The sequence below is a fragment of the Telmatherina bonti genome, assembly GCF_933228915.1.
Source record: "Telmatherina bonti genome assembly, chromosome: 21".
NCBI classification, from domain to species: domain Eukaryota; kingdom Metazoa; phylum Chordata; class Actinopteri; order Atheriniformes; family Telmatherinidae; genus Telmatherina; species Telmatherina bonti.
Window position 1 is genome coordinate 4,203,311 of NC_136630.1, and position 19,840 is coordinate 4,223,150.

General features: G+C 47.6%; 2 protein-coding genes across 2 annotated transcripts in view; both read left to right on the top strand.

Moving 5' to 3' along the window:
- Positions 1-6,177: 6,177 nt before the first annotated feature.
- On the top strand, positions 6,178-12,175 carry btbd17a (BTB (POZ) domain containing 17a; the record flags this gene model as incomplete). Its single annotated transcript, XM_079261153.1, has 3 exons — positions 6,178-6,247; positions 7,184-7,475; positions 11,101-12,175. 3 exons carry the CDS (start codon positions 6,178-6,180, stop codon positions 12,173-12,175), a joined length of 1,437 nt encoding a protein of 478 aa, XP_079117279.1.
- A 2,030-nt stretch (positions 12,176-14,205) lies between these two features.
- Positions 14,206-19,840, top strand: part of map2k6 (mitogen-activated protein kinase kinase 6) — a 45,559-nt gene continuing 39,924 nt past the window's right edge. The window contains exon 1 of the mRNA XM_079260392.1: positions 14,206-14,485. Within this exon, the coding sequence (XP_079116518.1) occupies positions 14,395-14,485 (91 nt within the window). The 5' untranslated portion in view covers positions 14,206-14,394. The remainder of the gene's footprint in view (positions 14,486-19,840) is intronic.

Below are 19,840 nucleotides of genomic sequence, written 5' to 3' on the forward strand. Positions count from 1 at the left end.
ATTGTGAATTTTTAACATGTTTTAGTGCTACAGACACATTAAAGCAAAGGTGAGAAAATCTTTTTCAACCAGATAATCTAATTTATCAGCTGTCATAGTGAAAACTTCCTTTTGGTTTAAATGAGCTAAAACACATTTATTAATCCTGTGAGGAAAACTGTTTCATCCCAGCAGTCATTAGAAGGAAACATGAAGGATTAATCCAAAATATGAACACAAAATAAACAAATATAACATTTTCCTGCATCTAAGATACGATTAGCGCAATGGGAATTAAAGTCATGGTGTTCCTCGGCTTTTATCAGATCTGGAAGCAGATATTATGTCAGAGCGAGGCCATAAGTGCCTGCAGAGCAGTGCTTTTCAAACTGTTTTATACCCTCAGCACTCCCCTTAAAACCCAATGAAGAGGCTTGAAAACGGTCCGAATCTTCGCAAGTAAAGGAAATAATGTGGTTTTGTGAGCTTTTAGCCACCGACAGATGAAGAAGATGAGTGGAGAAGGAAGTCCGGCCAACTTTGTTACAGCAAACTCTGAGCAAAGTGTTGAATATAAAATGACTAAAACATAAAACATTAAAAGGCAACATAGACAGAGAAATAGTAAATGGACAAAACAATAAAACAAATTTAAAAAAAAGAAAGCAAACTCATAATGGATGAAACGCCAGTGAAAAGGTGAGATTTACAACCACACGTCTGTCTGGACACAGTTTTATCAGGTCCAGACTTACTAATGAGAGTCTTCCAGACCAAGGGTCTCAGCTGTTTCCATGTGACTACTTCACTCCGTTAGCTGGTTAGCTCCTGTTATCTCCTGGTTAGCTTGGTTAGCTCTTAGCTACAGGCAGCTCAGAGTTCGCTCGATGTCAGTCATTCACCATGACGCTCACAGCCCCCCTCTCAGCTCCACCTCTTTGCCCATATTTATATTTTCCTACCGAGACGACACGCATGTCCCTGCCAAGATGGTGATGGTAGGAACCGCCCACCAAGCTTCATTTCAGCTCTTCAGAATCCTAGGGGTGATGTCACGGAGGCTCCGCCCATCTTTTATATGCAGTCTATGGTGTGGACAAAAACCTGCACCAAAACACTTCTTGAGATAGCCATGGTAGTGGCTAGAAAATGGCGGACCATGTGGTTTACAGAAATGAACCGTTGTGTGCCCTTGGAAAAAATAACATACTGTCAAAGACAATCTTATAAAACCTTTGTTAAAATTTGGGAACCTTACCTAAGTCTGGTAGGTATAATTTTATATAATAACAGGCCTTAGTATGTATTTTTGTATGATGTTTAACGTCAAAGAGATATGGTAACTAGAGTTTTGTTTTCTTGTTTTTTTTTTTTTGTCTGATTGTTTGGGGATTGTTTGTCCTTTTGTAAATTTAAAAAGTCTTAGAAGTAAAATATAATAAATAAAAAAAAACAAAAACAACAACCATCACATAGCCCTATAAACCAATTTTGACACTGTCATCTTGTTTCACATGTGAGAAAATCTGATGAATAACAGGACAACACTTGGAGTCATAACTAAAACACTGAGAAGTCAGAATGTTACAACACTTTTAGAGAAGACGACCCCTCAGAATAAAGACAGCTGCAAGACTGACTGAACTGCTTGTGTTGGAAGTTAAATCAAGTTGGTGAAATTATTATTAGATCTGTGCCTGTAATAACTACAGCTGACCACTAGGTGTCACTGCTATGGTCTGTTTTATCAGGCTTTGAAACTTTGACTCTTTTTTCAGAACAATCAAACAGAAGCCTCAGAAGCTTCACAAGGCTTCATCAACCCATCTCTAGCTGAAACCCAGCTGATGAAAGATGCCCCTAAACATTTTCTTCATGGTGGAGTTCATGTGGGATCCTGATGCTGGAGCTGCAGTCAGTCTGCCCTCTAGTGGAAAGAAGAAGTAAATGCACTCACATGTCTGCCTTCCTCACAGCTGAGGAAGACTCTGGCTTCACCTGCAGCCATGTTTCTCTCCTGAACACTGTTCACTTTAAATGTTCATTATATTCATAATATTCCATAAATGTCTCAACACAATGATGTTTATGCACAAAAGATCAGGCGGTTAATGAATAAATAAACCTCTATTAAATAAAGCTTCATTTTTTCAGCCTGCGTGTTTTGGCTGTGATTTCGTCCCATTATTACATACTTGAGTTAGAACAGAAATATTAAAGGAGCAGTCCACTAAAATGAAATGAAATCACGGATCATTTTTTTAAAATAACTTTGTTTAAATCAAGAGTTCAATGGAAGCTATTACTGTAAAATCTGAATAACTTTTTACTAAATATATTCTGAGGAGAGCTTCTTTGTAAAGTTTAACTAAAATGTGTGACTTTTACAATTTAAGTGATTTAATTTTAAGCCACAAACAGCATCACAAAGATGATTTAATGTTTTCACAGTTGTTGTTCCTGTTTAAGTATTGCGTATTTTCTTTACTTTTCCTTTAAAATTCCAGCAAACAAAAATCTTAAAGCCCTTTTAGAAGTAGGAGGTGTGTGTTAGAGGGTTAAACAGGGATGAAGAAGCTGCAACTGAACTCTTCCAGTGATGTTTTTGTTATAAATACGATTAGAGTCTCCACCAAACTTCACTTTCATCCAGTGGTGTAGTCGTCCCTCAAGAAGTGGGTATACTTTTTGCCCTTTATTAAAAAAAAAACAAAAAACAACAACAAAAAAAAAAAAACAGAATAAAAGTAGCCCAGAAAACGCAATTTCAGAAACAGTGACATGTAGGACTACTCTGCATAAATCCATGTCATGGAATAACTAAACCAGGACTGGCTCACAGGCTGGAGAGAGACAGGCTGATAGACACGTATATCTGTATTATGTCTATATTCAGGCTGAAGTTAAATCAGCTGATGGAAAACTGCACCAGTATAGCATACTGGTAACCTTACAGAGCTGCTGGGCGACGTGGGTCCATGTGTAGGGATGTTTGTAGCTGTAAAAGCAGCATCGCAGGGGGGGTTAGAAGTGTGTATACTCCGTATACCCTGGACTACACCACTGCTTTCTTCTGATGTGACTCTCTGGGAAAACTAAAGAAGCAAAAGTCTGAAAGACGACATCCAGACCTGCTCAGAAAAGCTCCTGCTAAGGGACCGAACGAGGCCTCAGACCCACTCAGGTCCGCCTGCAGGGTCCCACAGCTCTGACATGCACACAAACACGTACGAGTGTTCACACATGTGGATGTGTAACCGCCGCCCGTCCTGATGAAGCGTTCTGTAGCCTGAAGCGGGGAATAAACATGTCACGCACATGAGAAGTGGGTGAACACACTGACACACTTAGCTGCACATGCAGGTTTAAAATGATGCTGGCAGGCAGATTACCAAGCGCTGCTTCGACAGCTGGAAGCTGTCAAACTTAAATCTTCATTCAGCTTTTTCTGCTTTTCCGTCCTAAACGTGGCAGCCTAACAGTTAACAGCTGGTGCGTGTAGAACAGCAGCATGGGAATCAGAAACAGCTCCTGCATGTGTCCGCCATGCAGCTGCATCACCTCAAGTTCTCTCCATCCACATTTCTCCAAACGTCTTTTCATCCGTCTGCAGACTGAAGGCTCCTAACTGAAGGGTCGTTCCACATGACCTTTAGTCTCTTGCCAACAGCTTCTCACATAGATGCTCTTCAGCTTCGCTTAAACTGACTTTTTATTTATCTAATTATTTATCTTCATGTGTTTTGAATGAAATGAAATTAAATGAAAAATACTTTATTAATCCCCAAAGGGAAATTCAATATTGTAGTATATAATAATAATAACTGGAGGAGGTCTTGTTCCGGAGGCTGATGGCTGCTGGCAGGAATGATCTTCTGTATCTTTCAGTCTTACATCGGACCTGAAGAAGCCTCTGACTGAACACACTTTGTTGTTTCATCACTGTGTTGTGGAGAGGGTGTGAAGAATCCTCCATCATCTTCATCAGCTTGTGCAGCATTCTTCTTTGGACAATCAGCTCCAGCGGCTCCAGAGTTACTCCAAGCACAGAAGCAGCTTTCTGGATCAGTTTGTTGATTCTCTTCAAGTCTCTGGTTCTGATTTTCTGTTTTTCTGTAAGTTTTCATTTTATTTGATTGTGTTTTTTTTTCCAGGTTTATTTTATCGTGTATTATTCCTAACTGCAGTGTTTTCCTCGTGAGCATCGTCCACACGCCCGGTCTTCAGCCTCGTTGCCACGGTGACGGTTGGTTCGGGTGACCGGGGGTCCCCGTGGCTGTGGTGTGGATCTGGATGGTTCCTGCTGTGGATGTTTCCTCACAGCAGCATCAAGCCAGGTGTTTATTTTATTCCTTATTTTTTCATCTCTGTTCAGTTCAGAGACAAAATAGAGATCATGCAACGAGTGTGTTCCTACAGTCTATGGTGTGTACATACATGTGTATTTCAGTATTTATTCCTTCTTATTATTCGGTGAAACATTTAGTTGTTTTTGACATGAAAAGTGCTGATAAATAAAGTTTTATTTGACAGATTAGCAGATTAATTTGCTGAAATTTCTCAGCTTTAAGAGTTCTTCGGTGGCAGGACCATGAATCAGAGCCGGACTCGGTCTGGCGAGTCTGAATGTGTTGCTCCTGGTGAGGAGGTCGAGCTGTGCAGAGGAATCTAACACGGAGCCTCCAGCTGGTTTGCATCCAGGTTGAGATTCTGGGTCTGGAGTCCAGACCTGGACCTCAGAAATCCATCAGCCGCTCCGGGACACGCAGCAGCGGAGGCCAGGAAACGGAGGAAAAACCTTCCCGACCCCACAGATCCTGACCGTCCTTCAAACATCGGAGCAAAGCGAGGAGATGTCCTCATGGGATCGGAACCAGTCCAACCAAAACCAGAACCAGGACCTGAGAGATTCATCTGGACCTTCAGCTGATCCATTGGCTGTCGGCCTCATCAGGTGTGGTCTCCATGGAAACACAAGAAACCTGAAAGGGCAGAGGTCACATGACCCAAGAAAGGGACTAAAGATCAGTGGAAACGGGTCTGATGGAGGGACAGATCCTCCCCAAAACCAGGACCTCTACGGGTCCGATGGAGGGACGGATCCTTCCCAGAACCAGGACCTCTATGGGTCCGATGGAGGGACGGATCCTTCCCAGAACCAGGACCTCTACGGGTCCGATGGAGGGACGGATCCTCCCCAGAACCAGGACCTCATCGGGTCCGATGGAGGGACGGATCCTCCCCAGAACCAGGACCTCATCGGGTCCGATGGAGGGACGGATCCTCCCCAGAACCAGGACCTCATCGGGTCCGATGGAGGGACGGATCCTCCCAAGAACCAGGACCTCTATGGGTCTGATGGAGGGACAGATCCTCCCCAGAACCAGGACCTCATCGGGTCCGATGGAGGGACGGATCCTCCCCAGAACCAGGACCTCATCGGGTCCGATGGAGGGACGGATCCTCCCCAGAACCAGGACCTCATCGGGTCCGATGGAGGGACGGATCCTCCCCAGAACCAGGACCTCATCGGGTCCGATGGAGGGACGGATCCTCCCCAGAACCAGGACCTCTATGGGTCCGATGGAGGGACGGATCCTCCCCAGAACCAGGACCTCATCGGGTCCGATGGAGGGACGGATCCTCCCAAGAACCAGGACCTCTATGGGTCCGATGGAGGGACGGATCCTTCCCAGAACCAGGACCTCATCGGGTCCGATGGAGGGACGGATCCTCCCCAGAACCAGGACCAGGAACAGAACAAAAAGCAGAAACATCTGAAGAAGAACCACCAGAACTGGTCCTGAGGATCCAGACCAGAAACATCTGCTCAGTCCGAACGCCGTCAGAACCGGACTGTTGTTCCTTCGTGGTTCTTCACATCTTCATGTTCCTACGATTCTGGAAAGTTTCATTTGAAGCTTAAATACCAGAAAACACCAAAATATCCCGACTGGATCTGTTCTTCGTCACGTCTTCCTCCTCCTCCTCATCGGATCAATGCTGTCCATCAGCAGCTCGGTGTCCGAGCTGCAAGAGTCAAAGCCTCGATGGAGGAAACAACTCCAGCCTGTTCCACCCACCGATCAATGATGGTGCTGGTGGTGGGACGGATGTGGAGCGGTCCACACACAGCTCCTCATCCTCCACCGGCAGGACAGCGGGAAGCAGAGGCGGCGAGGACAGGCAGGAGAGAAGATGGCTGCTCACATCCACGCTGGGATGCTGATTCTGGCTGCGTGCCTTCAGCTGGAGGCGTCGGCTGCAGGTAAGCCAGAGCTCAGCCGCAGGACAACATGATCCGTTTCTTCCACTGAAGCAAAAAAAAGGTTGACAGGAGACATGAAAATGGGGAGAGACTTTGCCCTTTCTCTTGACTGACAGGTGATTAATCAGACTTTTGAGAGCATATAAAGCAGTTATTACACACGTACGGTGGCTCGTAAGGTCTTTTTTTGCTTTCTGCAGAATTAGCTCCATGTGTGCTTTAAGTCATGTGCATATGGATGGTATCATGTCTCTACATCAACAGCCTATCGAGCCATAACGTCTCCATCTGCTGCGCCTGTAGCAGCAGAGGGTGCACTGTGGTAAAGCTGGCAGCTTATTGTGAGATGTAATAAGATGAAATATGAGATGAAATGATGGAAATTCATTCAAAATGATGTGTTAAAGTTAGACAAATGAAATAAAGCTGTCAGACTGCTTCTACTGAACCTCCACATCTGCATCCAGGCAGGATTTCTCTGCTAAAATCCGATTAGTTTGCTTTGGAAACTCTTGGAGCCGTTTTGTTTTGGGGTCAGCCTGTGATTCATGGAGGCTGCTGGGTGAGTTCACACGTAGTTCTGTCTGCAGCGGAGTGGAGAAGGAAGTGTCATTTATTGCCAATCAGAAAGAGGAAGAACTTTTTGCTAACATGAATCGAGGCTCACATCCCTACAGCAGTCCAGCAGAGGAAGGGTGGAGGAGGGGTGGTGGTGTACAAAGCTTTAATTAAATATGACCCACAATCCTTCATTATCCAGACAGCGGGTGCAGCTGCGCTGATCAATGGCATGGATTTGGATGATACTGCCTCATTATCTGCCCTAATAAATACTCACATGCGACGGTGGTTTGTCTGTGTGGAAGCTGTGGGTGGGTTTTCTTTACTGGGAGGCATAGTGGTCATGAAACGCTCTAACTCTGCACGTTCTTCCAGGGATGCTGAAAGTTGAGGGCGCCCAGGTCGAAGGCAGCGGCGCTGACACCATCAGCCACTCCCTGAGCCTGGTGCAGCGCCTGGAGGCCCTGCTGCTGCAGGGCAACGGGAGTGACGTGGCCCTGCGGGTGGAGACGCCCAGCGCCGACGAGGTGAAGGTGATCCAGGCTCACTCGCTGGTCCTCTCCCTGCAGAGCCCCGTGTTTGAGGAGCTGCTGGTGAGCCGCAACGGCAGCACGCTGGTGCTGAGAGAGAGCTCAGACTGCGCCGCCGTCTTTGACAAGTTCATCAGGTGAGACGAGCAGAGGACGCCTCCGCCCTCTAGTGGGGTGAACTGTGCAACTGCAGCCCTGCATCTAAAACAAACAATCAATAACGAGTGAAACATGAAAGAAATTGATTAATGAGGGAACTGCTGGGTTACTCGATAGCAGCTCCTGTGGTGCAGCGATAAGACACGGAGGAGTCAACACTGCTGCAGCGATCCATATAAAAATCGATTTCTATCAGACGTACTAATGAAGTTTTCTGTCTGAATCTGCTTTTTATAACTAATTAAATCTTCTTGTCCCGCAGTCAATAGTTTTCAGCTGTTTGGAACAAAAAACACTGTGTGTGTGAGAATTCCTCCCATCTAGCGCTGCGCTAACTGAATGCTAACGGCCGAGTAGCGCTCTCTGGCGCCTCGCTGTTAAACCGCGTTGTTACCACCACCGAAGCCACGGAGAGTCACAAATGTGAAAAAAATTCAACATCTTGCTCAAGTTGGAGTCCCGTCAGGTGATGTGGAGCCGACCGATGATTAATTCTGATTCGTTATTGACCTAGTCTGCAGATTTCGCGGTTCTCGACTTTACGAAACTCATTAAATAATGTAAATAAAAAAATATAAAGCAAGTTTCAAAGTTACAAGGTTCTGTATAAGCTCTCATAACGCGTGACGCGGAGGCTAAATCGACGCCTCAGTGCATGTATGTCCTTTTTTTTAAAAAAATTGAAATGCCTATTTTGATCGCCTGTACTGTTTTTTCATTCATATGACGTATAATATGTGTATTTAGATAGTTGAGGGGGTATTTCGGGACAAAAATGTGACTTATGTGGAATTTTGGGATATGCTATAGCGTAGGAACGGAACTCGTTCGTAAACTGACGACCGCTTGTATCTGGTACCAAGCTAATGCTAACAGCTAAGATCATCAACCCCCTCTTGATAAATCAGCTGAAATAAATAATGAAACATGAGGAAAAACCATAGACTGTATATAAAAAGAAGGACGTAGCCTCCGTGACGTCACCAATAGGTTTCTGAAGAGCTGAATTGAAGCCCAAAAAAAAATGCACTCCCCCCACAGTTGTCATGAAGGTAAACCTGATCTATTAAACCTAAAATGGATTTTTGAACCTGGCTGTTTATTCCTGCTGTAAACATGTTTATTTCTGCTGTAAACATGTTTATTTCTGCTGTAAACATGTTTATTTCTGCTGTAAACATGTTTATTTCTGCTGTAAACATGTTTATGTCTGCTGTAAACATGTTTATTTCTGCTGTAAACATGTTTATTTCTGCTGTAAACATGTTTATTTCTGCTGTGAAGTTGGTCTTTTTAACATGGGAGTCTATGGGGATTTGCTCTGGTTTTCAGCCCCTAGTGGATGAAGGGAGAACTGCAGTTTTATTCACTTCCGTATAGGCTTTACCTTTAACCGCTGGAGGCTCCGTCCATCTTTCATTTACGGTCTATGGGAAGAACTCGTGTGAAAGAAGCGAACAGTTGTTTGCAGGTATTTTCTTGGCTATATTTTCCTCTTTCTCTCATGGGGCAAAGAGTAGGATGCTTTTCCATTTCAATAGAAAACACATGTTGAATGATCCGCGGTCATCTTTGCTCTTAGCCCCTCCCCCTTCGATAACACACAGGGATTCACAGCTAAGATGCATAAGGCTAACAAGTTTGTTTCCTTTCAGCTACCGTATTCAAAGATGGCGATGCAACATGGCAGCCTTCTGTTTGTGTTTTAAAATGACTCTTTCTAAGCTAAAAAAAAAAAAGAATAAAAACCTTTCATTTGGACACGATTGTGATTACACTTTGAATGAATGAATTAGACTTTATTTTCCCACCAGTGGAAATTTGTCATGGGCATGTAGTACCGATTCAGTTGCAGACACCATACATTAACACATTAGTATACACAAGACGACGCATAACAATGATACAATAAAATCGATATATATAAAAAAAGAAAAATTGGGGAAAGACTTGTACACATAAAGTGACTTTGATTTTTGAAAGCAAACTCCTGTTAGCTCGGTTAGCTCTTAGCTACAGGCAGCTCGGAGTTCGCTTGATGTCAATCATCCACCATGACGCTCACAGCCCCCTCTCAGCTCCACCTCTTTGCCCATATTTGTATTTTCCGCGTGAAACAGCACGCATGCCCTTGCCAAGATGGTGATGGTAGGAACCGCCCACCGAGCTTCAATTCAGCTCTTCAGAAACCTACGGGTGACGTCACGGAGGCTCCGTCCATCTTTTATATAGGTCCATGGTCTAACCAGAATTCTTTATTCAGCCTAACCAAACGATGTTCCAGCCTGAAGATGAGATGATGTGTTTGCATGTAATGTCAGCTTTAAAATTATATAAAATAAAATCATGTTGGTTTTCAAACTGTTCAGTTTTGCTGCAATGTTGTAAAATCAACTACAAAGTGAGAAAATTGTTTCAAGGGTTGACGGGATAGATCGTATGAAGGTCGGGATCAGTTGTGTCACAAAATATATGTCATTTATCCAGTTGTGTCAAACTTTCCTTTCATTTGTGGCGTGCTCCTCTTTGCTGACTAACTAGCTGCGATCCACAATTTCTGACAGAGAGCTGGTCGTGAGGGGGTAAGTGCTTCTCATGACCTCGTGTAACACGAGGCACGACACGGAGTTGAGTTGAATATTGGCCCAATCCAAAAATTAGCCATACAAGTAAAAAATTGTCCCGGAGTGGGTAAAAAAATCTGTAAAAAGATACATCCATACCTTAACGTCACTGCCTCCATACTCTCGTGCTTTCTTTGCTTTGGCATTGTTGCTGACTCGTACATCCACCAGTGGGCAGTGCAGAGTTCATTAAATTCACGGCATCAGCTTTTTCTCCTCCTTTGTTCTTTTAATGGGTCACACATCAACCTCACGGCTGAACGCTGCCGCCACAGTTTCTGGAAGTACTTCTCCTTCTGCTTTGTCATGGTACCATCCGCAAGGCCCCGAAAAGAGACCAAATTACGAACGTTTACGCGGAAAATGGACAAAATGTCAGTCTGCGGTGTGAATGTGCCTTCAGAAGAAATGCTTCTTTATTGCATGTGGTTTGCATGTGCACGTGCTCAACATTATCTCGGTGTTTGGTGTGTTTCTTTGGCAGCATTGTAGCGCCGCTTAGAGGCCAGTGTTGGAACTACACCTGTTTTACTGGAATTGTGTGGATGAAACCAGATCTGGAAAAGCTTCCTGTGTTGTGGGTTGGGTATCTTCACCTTTCTAGATGTTTTCAACCTCAGTTGACATCTGAACCGAACATTACAGGAGAAATGTACATGGTGAGGATCTCAAGCATGACTGCAGGTAATGTCTATATTTACCAAACAGAGACACCCCATTATGATCGTTGCTGTGGTAGTTCATCGTGCCGTTTACCTTCATCTTCTGGATCCACATCAGACTGGAACATGTGCCAATGGCTGTAAGGTGGAAAATGTAGGACTGGTCAAAGTTTCGTCCACTTCGCTGGAATTTGGCCAATCAGAAGATGCATGCTCCAAACACTAACCTCGTTCTGAAATGATTACAACCCATCCGGAGTTATGAGAATGTAGAAGAAATGATTGTGCCACAATGAGGTCTGCTTCTCTCTGTGCAGGTATCTGTACTGTGGAGAGGTTTCTCTGCGTCTGGACCAAGCCACACCGCTACACAAGTTGGCCTCTAAGTACCAGGTGCTGAGTCTCCAGCAGGGCGTCACCCATTACATGACCCAGAATCTGGCCAGAGACTCCCCATCAGGCCACGTGGCGGGTTGGTACGAGTATGCCCTGCAGGCCGGGGACGCCCCTCTGAGGGACAGCTGCCTGCAGTATCTGACCTGGAACCTGTCGTCGGTGCTGCAGAGCGGCGAGTGGGTGACCATCAGCAGTCAGCTGCTCATGACCCTGCTGCAGCGCTCAGACCTCGTCCTGCAGAGCGAGATGGAGCTCTTTGCAGCGCTGGAGGCCTGGATCATCCAGAATGAGCCAGACGGTTTGACGGCAGAGAACGCCCTGAGAGCTGTGCGTTATGCCATGATGCCCCCCCGGGAGCTCTTCCGACTGCAGACCCAGTCCACAGTCCTGGCCCGCTATCAGGAGTCGGTGCGGGACCTGCTCTACATGTCCTACCAGTTTCATTCAGCCTCGCCGTTGCAGATGGCCAAATACTTCGACGTGAACTGCAGCCTCTTTGTGCCCAGGAACTACCTCTCCCCGTTGTGGGGGTCACCGTGGACCATCAACAACCCCACCCGGGACGACCGCAGCATCAGCTTCCAGACCCAGCTGGGGCCCAGCAGCCACGACGCCAGCAAGCGAGTGACGTGGAACGCCTTGTTCTCGCCGCGCTGGTTACCCCTCAGCATGAGGCCGATGTACACGGAGACGGGCGCAATGCAGCCCACTCGCGTGGAAGGTGGGCGCCCTCGCATCATCATCACTCCAGCCACGTCCAGCGCCGACTTTGCCGGCGTGAACTTCCAGAAGACGGTGCTCGTGATGGCTCGGCAGCAGGGCAAGCTGGTGGTGAAGCACGTCTACAACTTCCACCAGAGCACCGAGGAAAACGGCGACTTCCTGGCTGACGCCGACCTGTACCGCCGCACGTCCGAGTACCTCGTCGACAGCTCCCTCGTCCTCCATATTGTAGTGAAACCGCTGTACCAAATCCTCATTACCACCAAGAACTAGCCTGTTTCGCATTCAGCGCGCATGGTGCAGCCCCCACTCATATCCCAGCGGGGGTCTGAACCTTTACTGATGTCTGAGGGCCTGTTGGAGGAAAATCAGAATCATGGTCCTCAGAGGATGGTGATGTTTTCCTTCCTACGTCAACAAATCCGGACGAAGAGTCGCGTCCTGCTGCTGGGAAGTAGCAAAGTTACGTTAATAGTCCCCAAGAGAATGTTTGTAAACATTTACCTTTTTGTGTGTAAATTAATTCATTGACAGTAAGAAAACATCACCAGCCTCATTGTTTCCTTGTGAGGTTTGTTCCTGTCGTAGTCCCTGCTCATATGGTGCTATTAAGGCCTCATGAGGGGTCGCATGTCGTTCATCACCTAACATTTGTAGAATTAATGATTTGTTGGTTAAAATATGCATCAAAGTTGACTTAACTGCTCTTATGTTTATTTTTAAAACTACGTTTTCAGTCAGTTGTTGAAAAAGGTGCATACTGGACGCCCAGCCTTCATCCCACTGGAAGTTTTTTACATATATTTTACATTTAACAGAATTCATTAGAAAAACCCAAATATTCCTTCGTACCACAGTATGTTAGTGTTAGTTAACTCTGTAATGTGATTGATTTTATAACCTGAATTTGTGAATTAAAATGACCTGATTAGGATTTTCAGTTTGTGACTCTTTGCAACAACATGCATTCGGATTTTCACTGTTTTGTCAAGTTTAGTTGAATTTAATGTATAATTAGATATAAAAAAAACCCATTAGAACTGGTGCATAAAAGACACAAGTTTCTGTGTTTATGCAGGAAAAACATGAAGTCAGCATGTTTTTTTTCTTTCTTTGATTTTATCTGATTATCTACTTCATTCGTAGCGTTTGTTGGTTTGAATGATAGAAAATAGTAAAACAAGCATCGACAGCTGGCTAGAAAATGACACAAGAAAAATGCATAGAAAAGATTTTATTTTAAATCTTAAATCTTTATTTGACCCTCGAATAAAAGGTTAAAAAGGAAAAAACAAAACATTTAATATTTTTAGTGATATTAAAATGATAGTAGTGCAGAAGGTGTCCACCAGGGGGCAGAAGACAGGCATCAGGTTGCCTTTAACAGGATTATTTTTAGCCAAGTTTTTACCATAAAGTGTTGCAGGAGGTCTCAGAAACTGTGTGCATTTAACATGATCCATACGGCATTAAAGGGTTAATGTCGTGTTTTGGCTTTAAACAACCTAAAAAGTTCAAAACAGTTCCAGTAAAAGTCGTATTGGGTTTACACACCGCACCACTTTTCCACAAGATGTTTAAACACACAACAAGAGAGAAATCAGATTATTGATCACCTTCACCAGCAAATCACTTCTGTCATACAAACATTTATTTGTCTAATACTGTTTTTTTTTTTACAGAGAAAAAACAGCTTGCACATGAACACAGCAAGGGAAATTAAACAATAAAAGTATGATTTATTAAATTTAGTTCAGTTCAATATGTGTGAGATTTAAGGCCCAAAATAAAAACATGTAAAAAAACAGATTTAAAATAAAAACAACTCACTTAAATATGTATAAATATAAATATTTATATCAGTTGGCCATTTAGAAGAAAACTGCACCAAAGCTCTGCTGTAGACAGGATCAGTCACAGTTTAATCATCTGAAAAATAGTGGCAACAAATAAATGTAAAGATCAGAATTTATGCAGTTGCAACACAGATCTGCATGACGTTTAATTAAATGTTTATTACCTTAATAAAACGAGTATAAAACTGGGACATTTCTACATTATTTTTTTCTATTACAATGAACAACATCTGATGACATTTTAATTCATTTCCTTTTAGAAAAAAACATGTTTTTCTGCTAAAAAACATGACAAGTCCCAGCTTTCCCAGCCCCGCCACCCAGAACTACATTTCCCACAAGCCCTTGCGCTCCAAGCAGGAAGAACGTTCTCTCGCAGGGCTCACACTGATCCAAGTTAGGAGCTTTCAGCTGCCAGCCTTGGCCCATCATGTAAGTGCTGCGGAGAATTCTTTGCAGTGCATTTGCAAAATTACGGGTTTTTCCTTTGGCTGCGGGGGCTGTGCATTCCCACCACCGCCCCGTGCACGGACACGCACGCTCCGGACGCAGAAAGGCTCAGAGTGCATGAAGATCGAGGCTTGTATTTTGCATCTTTGTTGCAAAGCAAGCCGCTGAAGCTCCAGTACGAGCGCGATGGAGGGAGGGAGTGAGAAAGAAGGCAAAGTCTTTTGTGCTTCCCCTCCCCCCCACCAGAGCAAAGGGGAAATGTCTCAGCCAAGGGGAGGTAAGAACATGAAGCTCTCTGCAATCACTGCTGCACGAGCTGCAACATGCACGGCTGCAGCGCGAGCACGGCGCGGCATTTTAAAGTTAGGAGCCTGAAAAGGGTCACTTGCATTTCCTGTTTCAGATCTTTGCACAGTTCCTGGTAAGACGATGCTGCGCGCGCGCACGCACTCATACTGACGCAATTAGCGGCGCACACGCAGGGATGTGCAGCACAAGGCGCCTTGAACAGTCACGAGACAGACTGCAAGTGTTCATCATAAACTCTGCTCGAGTTGTGGCCCGTGCACGTCGCTCGAGGTGCACGTCGCGTGCAGGGCCACCAGTGTGCACGCGTGTGTGCAGGAGGGGAACATGACGTGCCAACCTGCAGCTGTCAGTGTTGAAGTTTGTGTGTCTGCCTGCGCGAGACCAAAAGAGAATCTAAGAATAGAGCTGCTGGTGCGTTCAGGGGCTGCTGGTGCGTTCAGGAGCTGCTGGTGCGTTCAGGAGCTGCTGGTGCGTTCAGGAGCTGCTGGTGCGTTCAGGGGCTGCTGGTGCGTTCAGGGGCTGCTGGTGCGTTCAGGAGCTGCTGGTGCGTTCAGGGGCTGCTGGTGCGTTCAGGAGCTGCTGGTGCGTTCAGGAGCTGCTGGTGCGTTCAGGGGCTGCTGGTGCGTTCAGGGGCTGCTGGTGCGTTCAGGGGCTGCTGGTGCGTTCAGGAGCTGCTGGTGCGTTCAGGGGCTGCTGGAGCTTTAAGGAGCTGCTGGTGCGTTCAGGAGCTGCTGGTGCGTTCAGGAGCTGCTGGTGCGTTCAGGGGCTGCTGGTGCGTTCAGGAGCTGCTGGTGCGTTCAGGAGCTGCTGGTGCGTTCAGGGGCTGCTGGTGCGTTCAGGGGCTGCTGGTGCGTTCAGGAGCTGCTGGTGCGTTCAGGGGCTGCTGGTGCGTTCAGGAGCTGCTGGTGCGTTCAGGAGCTGCTGGTGCGTTCAGGAGCTGCTGGTGCGTTCAGGGGCTGCTGGAGCTTTAAGGAGCTGCTGGTGCGTTCTGGAGCTGCTGGTGCGTTCAGGGGCTGCTGGTGCGTTCAGGGGCTGCTGGTGCGTTCAGGGGCTGCTGGTGCGTTCAGGAGCTGCTGGTGCGTTCAGGGGCTGCTGGAGCTTTAAGGAGCTGCTGGTGCGTTCAGGAGCTGCTGGTGCGTTCAGGGGCTGCTGGTGCGTTCAGGGGCTGCTGGTGCGTTCAGGAGCTGCTGGTGCGTTCAGGAGCTGCTGGTGCGTTCAGGAGCTGCTGGTGCGTTCAGGGGCTGCTGGTGCGTTCAGGAGCTGCTGGTGCGTTCAGGGGCTGCTGGTGCGTTCAGGAGCTGCTGGTGCGTTCAGGAGCTGCTGGTGCGTTCAGGAGCTGCTGGTGCGTTCAGGGGCTGCTGGAGCTTTAAGGAGCTGCTGGTGCGTTCTGGAGCTGCTGGTGCGTTCAGGGGCTGCTGGTGCGTTCAGGGGCTGCTGGTGCGTTCAGGGGCTGCTGGTGCGTTCAGGAGCTGCTGGTGCGTTCAGGGGCTGCTGGAGCTTTAAGGAGCTGCTGGTGCGTTCAGGAGCTGCTGGTGCGTTCAGGGGCTGCTGGTGCGTTCAGGGGCTGCTGGTGCGTTCAGGAGCTGCTGGTGCGTTCAGGAGCTGCTGGTGCGTTCAGGAGCTGCTGGTGCGTTCAGGGGCTGCTGGTGCGTTCAGGGGCTGCTGGTGCGTTCAGGGGCCGCTGGTGCGTTCAGGGGCCGCTGGTGCGTTCAGGGGCCGCTGGTGCGTTCAGGGGCCGCTGGTGCGTTCAGGGGCCGCTGGTGCGTTCAGGAGCCGCTGGAGCTTTAAGGAGCCGCTGGTGCGTTCAGGGGCCGCTGGTGCGTTCAGGGGCCGCTGGTGCGTTCAGGGGCCGCTGGTGCGTTCAGGGGCCGCTGGAGCTTTAAGGAGCCGCTGGTGCGTTCAGGGGCCGCTGGTGCGTTCAGGAGCCGCTGGAGCTTTAAGGAGCCGCTGGTGCGTTCAGGGGCCGCTGGTGCGTTCAGGGGCCGCTGGTGCGTTCAGGAGCCGCTGGCGCGTTCAGGGGCCGCTGGTGCGTTCAGGGGCCGCTGGTGCGTTCAGGAGCTGCTGGAGCTTTAAGGAGCTGCTGGTGCGTTCAGGAGCTGCTGGTGCGTTCAGGGGCCGCTGGTGCGTTCAGGAGCCGCTGGTGCGTTCAGGAGCCGCTGGTGCGTTCAGGAGCCGCTGGAGCTTTAAGGAGCCGCTGGTGCGTTCAGGAGCCGCTGGTGCGTTCAGGGGCCGCTGGTGCGTTCAGGGGCCGCTGGAGCTTTAAGGAGCCGCTGGTGCGTTCAGGGGCCGCTGGTGCGTTCAGGAGCCGCTGGAGCTTTAAGGAGCCGCTGGTGCGTTCAGGGGCCGCTGGTGCGTTCAGGGGCCGCTGGTGCGTTCAGGAGCCGCTGGCGCGTTCAGGGGCCGCTGGTGCGTTCAGGGGCCGCTGGTGCGTTCAGGAGCTGCTGGAGCTTTAAGGAGCTGCTGGTGCGTTCAGGAGCTGCTGGTGCGTTCAGGGGCCGCTGGTGCGTTCAGGAGCCGCTGGTGCGTTCAGGAGCAGGACAGTCCGGGGTGTTAATCCAGCTGCTGCTTCTGTCCAGGAAACTGGAGATGTGCCAAACCCCTGGGTGTCCTCTGATCTGCACCCACCCCCCCCCCCCCCCCCCCCCCCCCCTGCAGAATCCTGCATAGGGGGTGAAAACAGCTGCAGGTTTTTTCCCTTCTTCCTCTCATCGTTTTTCCCAGAAGTCCAAAGTGAGGCTGGCTGATTGCACAACAAGAACAAACGCACACACACACACACACACTCCCAGCTGTAAAGGAGGGGGGCAGGTAGGAGAGGGAGGGGGAGCCCTGGATGGTCAGAACCTGTCTATCTGCTCCAGGTAAATGTCCACCCACAGAGGAAGTGTCTCGTTGTAGCCGGTGGTGAGTAACGCACGCGCTTGTGTTTGTTTTGTACATGGATTGTCGGGGTCGGGGCTTTCCTGAGAGCAGAAGTGGCTTTCTGTTGTCACCTCCTGACGATGCAGAGAGCTGTTATTCACACACACACATTCTCTCTGCTCAGGTTTGGCTTCAGGTTTTTTGCAGGTAATAAAATGTGCAGCCTGGACGGGATTTCAGGCCACTCTGCTGGGCTGCAGAGTTCTAACCTCACACACAAACTTTCACATGAAGCTAAAACACCCGTTGGCTCCAACTCCAGCTGGGAAATTTGGGCTTTTTAAATGCAGATTGTTTGAATGCAGCTTGGACTCTTGTGTACGTTTCAGGGGAAGTTACGGATCCTCCTCAGCAGGTTCGGATTCAGATGTGCAGAAAATCCTGCACATGGATTCATTCCAGATCGATTCCCTCCTGGTGCAGATTATTTGCAGGTATCTGGCTTCAGTTTGGTAGTTAAGGAACCGCAGCAGCAGTGGCGCTGCAGGAGAACATGAACGTGTGTGTATAACCACACACGACACAAAAGTGTTGAAAAACTAAACATTAACAGTTTTGTGCGTCATGTTGATGCTATCTTGTGTTTTTGGATGTAAAACTGAAAAACAAATCAAACTAGCTTTTGTAAATGTTGTAATTTAGACCTGCAGTAAATAACCAATCAGATTGGACTTTTTTAATTAATTGTTTAATAATTTTCCATTTCTGACCCTCTCATCAGCAGGCTGCAGGTGTTTACTGCAGGCTGGTACGCTGCATGAGAGGAAAATGACTGTTGTGGTGAGGAAGTGGAAGAATAACAACAGTGTTTCAACCAGCAAGAAGAATGAAGTCTTTTCAGACTTTATTTGGATGTTCAGGCTTATTTAGGTCCATTTTCCACACAGGATGGAATAATTGTGGAAATGTTGTGTGAATGATTCGGACATCAGAAGCTGAGGCTTGGCTCACTTCGTCCTGAGACGACGCGACTCGTGTTGGCCCGTAACGGTTTTTCTGCAGCGTGTTTTCACTCTGAACGCAGATTGTTTTATACGTGCTAGCAGATCTGAAGAAGCTGAAGAAAGAGAATTAGAAGAGACTTCCAGAGGTTCATGTGACCTGCTGAAGAATCTCCTAAACGGGTGCCCGAGTCCGGTCCTCCAGATCTACCATCCTGCAACCTTGAGATGCAACACGCCTGAGTCAAACAGCGGACATCGCTCTTCTGCATGTCGTCCGGCTCTGCAGACGCCTGCTAACGAGAATTCTATCTGATTCAGGTGTTCATCTGAAGGTTGCAGGGTGGGAGATCCCAACGACCGAACGTGGGCAGCCCTGCTCTGAAACATCTTTACTGGCAGTTTAGTGGGCGGAACCGGCCCGCCTTGCCGTCCAGGCTCTGGATGGAGGTGTGAAACGGACCTCAGCGGGACGCCAGAGACCTGCAGCTCTCATGGCTTTTCCTGACATCAACAGACTAAAAGTCTCTTTCTTTGATGTGAACTGAGGAAAATATTGACGTATTTGTCGCGTTCTGGTCAGAGAACGTCTGGAAAAAACGTCAGAAGTCGACAGAAAGAGAACCGAACTCGCGCGTGTTCCTGCTGGTCTGGCGTGTTTCTGGGACCAGCAGTGTATTTATGGTCTTGTTGGTTTGTAAAACTCAGTAGATTGTTGGTGTTTCTTCACGGGAAAGTGATGAAAACCTATCCTGGGTATACGAGACTTCTCTTTGAAACAGTCAGAGACGACTGTCTGGCATTGTTTAAGACGACTGTCTCCATGGACATCCAAGCTTCCCAACGTTCTTGGGTAGTTACGAGCATGCGTGAGTGATGAATGCATATTGTTGCGTTTCCTTCTGGAGCGCCCCCTGCAGCCTGGAGGCTTTGGAAGCGTCGCACAGCCGCTGTGTTTGTGTTGCAGATCTCCATGTTTGCTTTGCTCATTGCTGGTCTGGCTTCTTGTGTTTGTTCATTGCATCGCTGAGATGATCCCTCTCGTCCAGGCTGGAAATGTTTCCTTCTCCTTCTGCAGAGAACACTGTTGTGTGTGAACCGGTCTCATGTTTGAGACGGCAGCTGGTTTCCAGATTTGACTGCTGAGGTGTAAATCAGGGTGTGGAAGGGGGGAGGTGGTGGTGTTGCACCTTGTCATACCCGTAATGGCTGCAAAGACACCGATGTTCTCCATGTGACTGCTGCATGTTTCTCTTTCATTTTTCATTCAGGCCTGCAACTTCCTTTGTCTGCACTGCTAATTTTAGAATTGTCTGAAAATATTTGAAGCTGTCTTCCAGCTCCAGCTTTGTGAAACGGCAGAATGCATCTGAAAGGATCCTTTACAGAGATCAATGTGAATTTGGGAGGAAGATCATTAAAATATTCTCTAACATTTCACTCAGAAGTAGAAAGCGGTT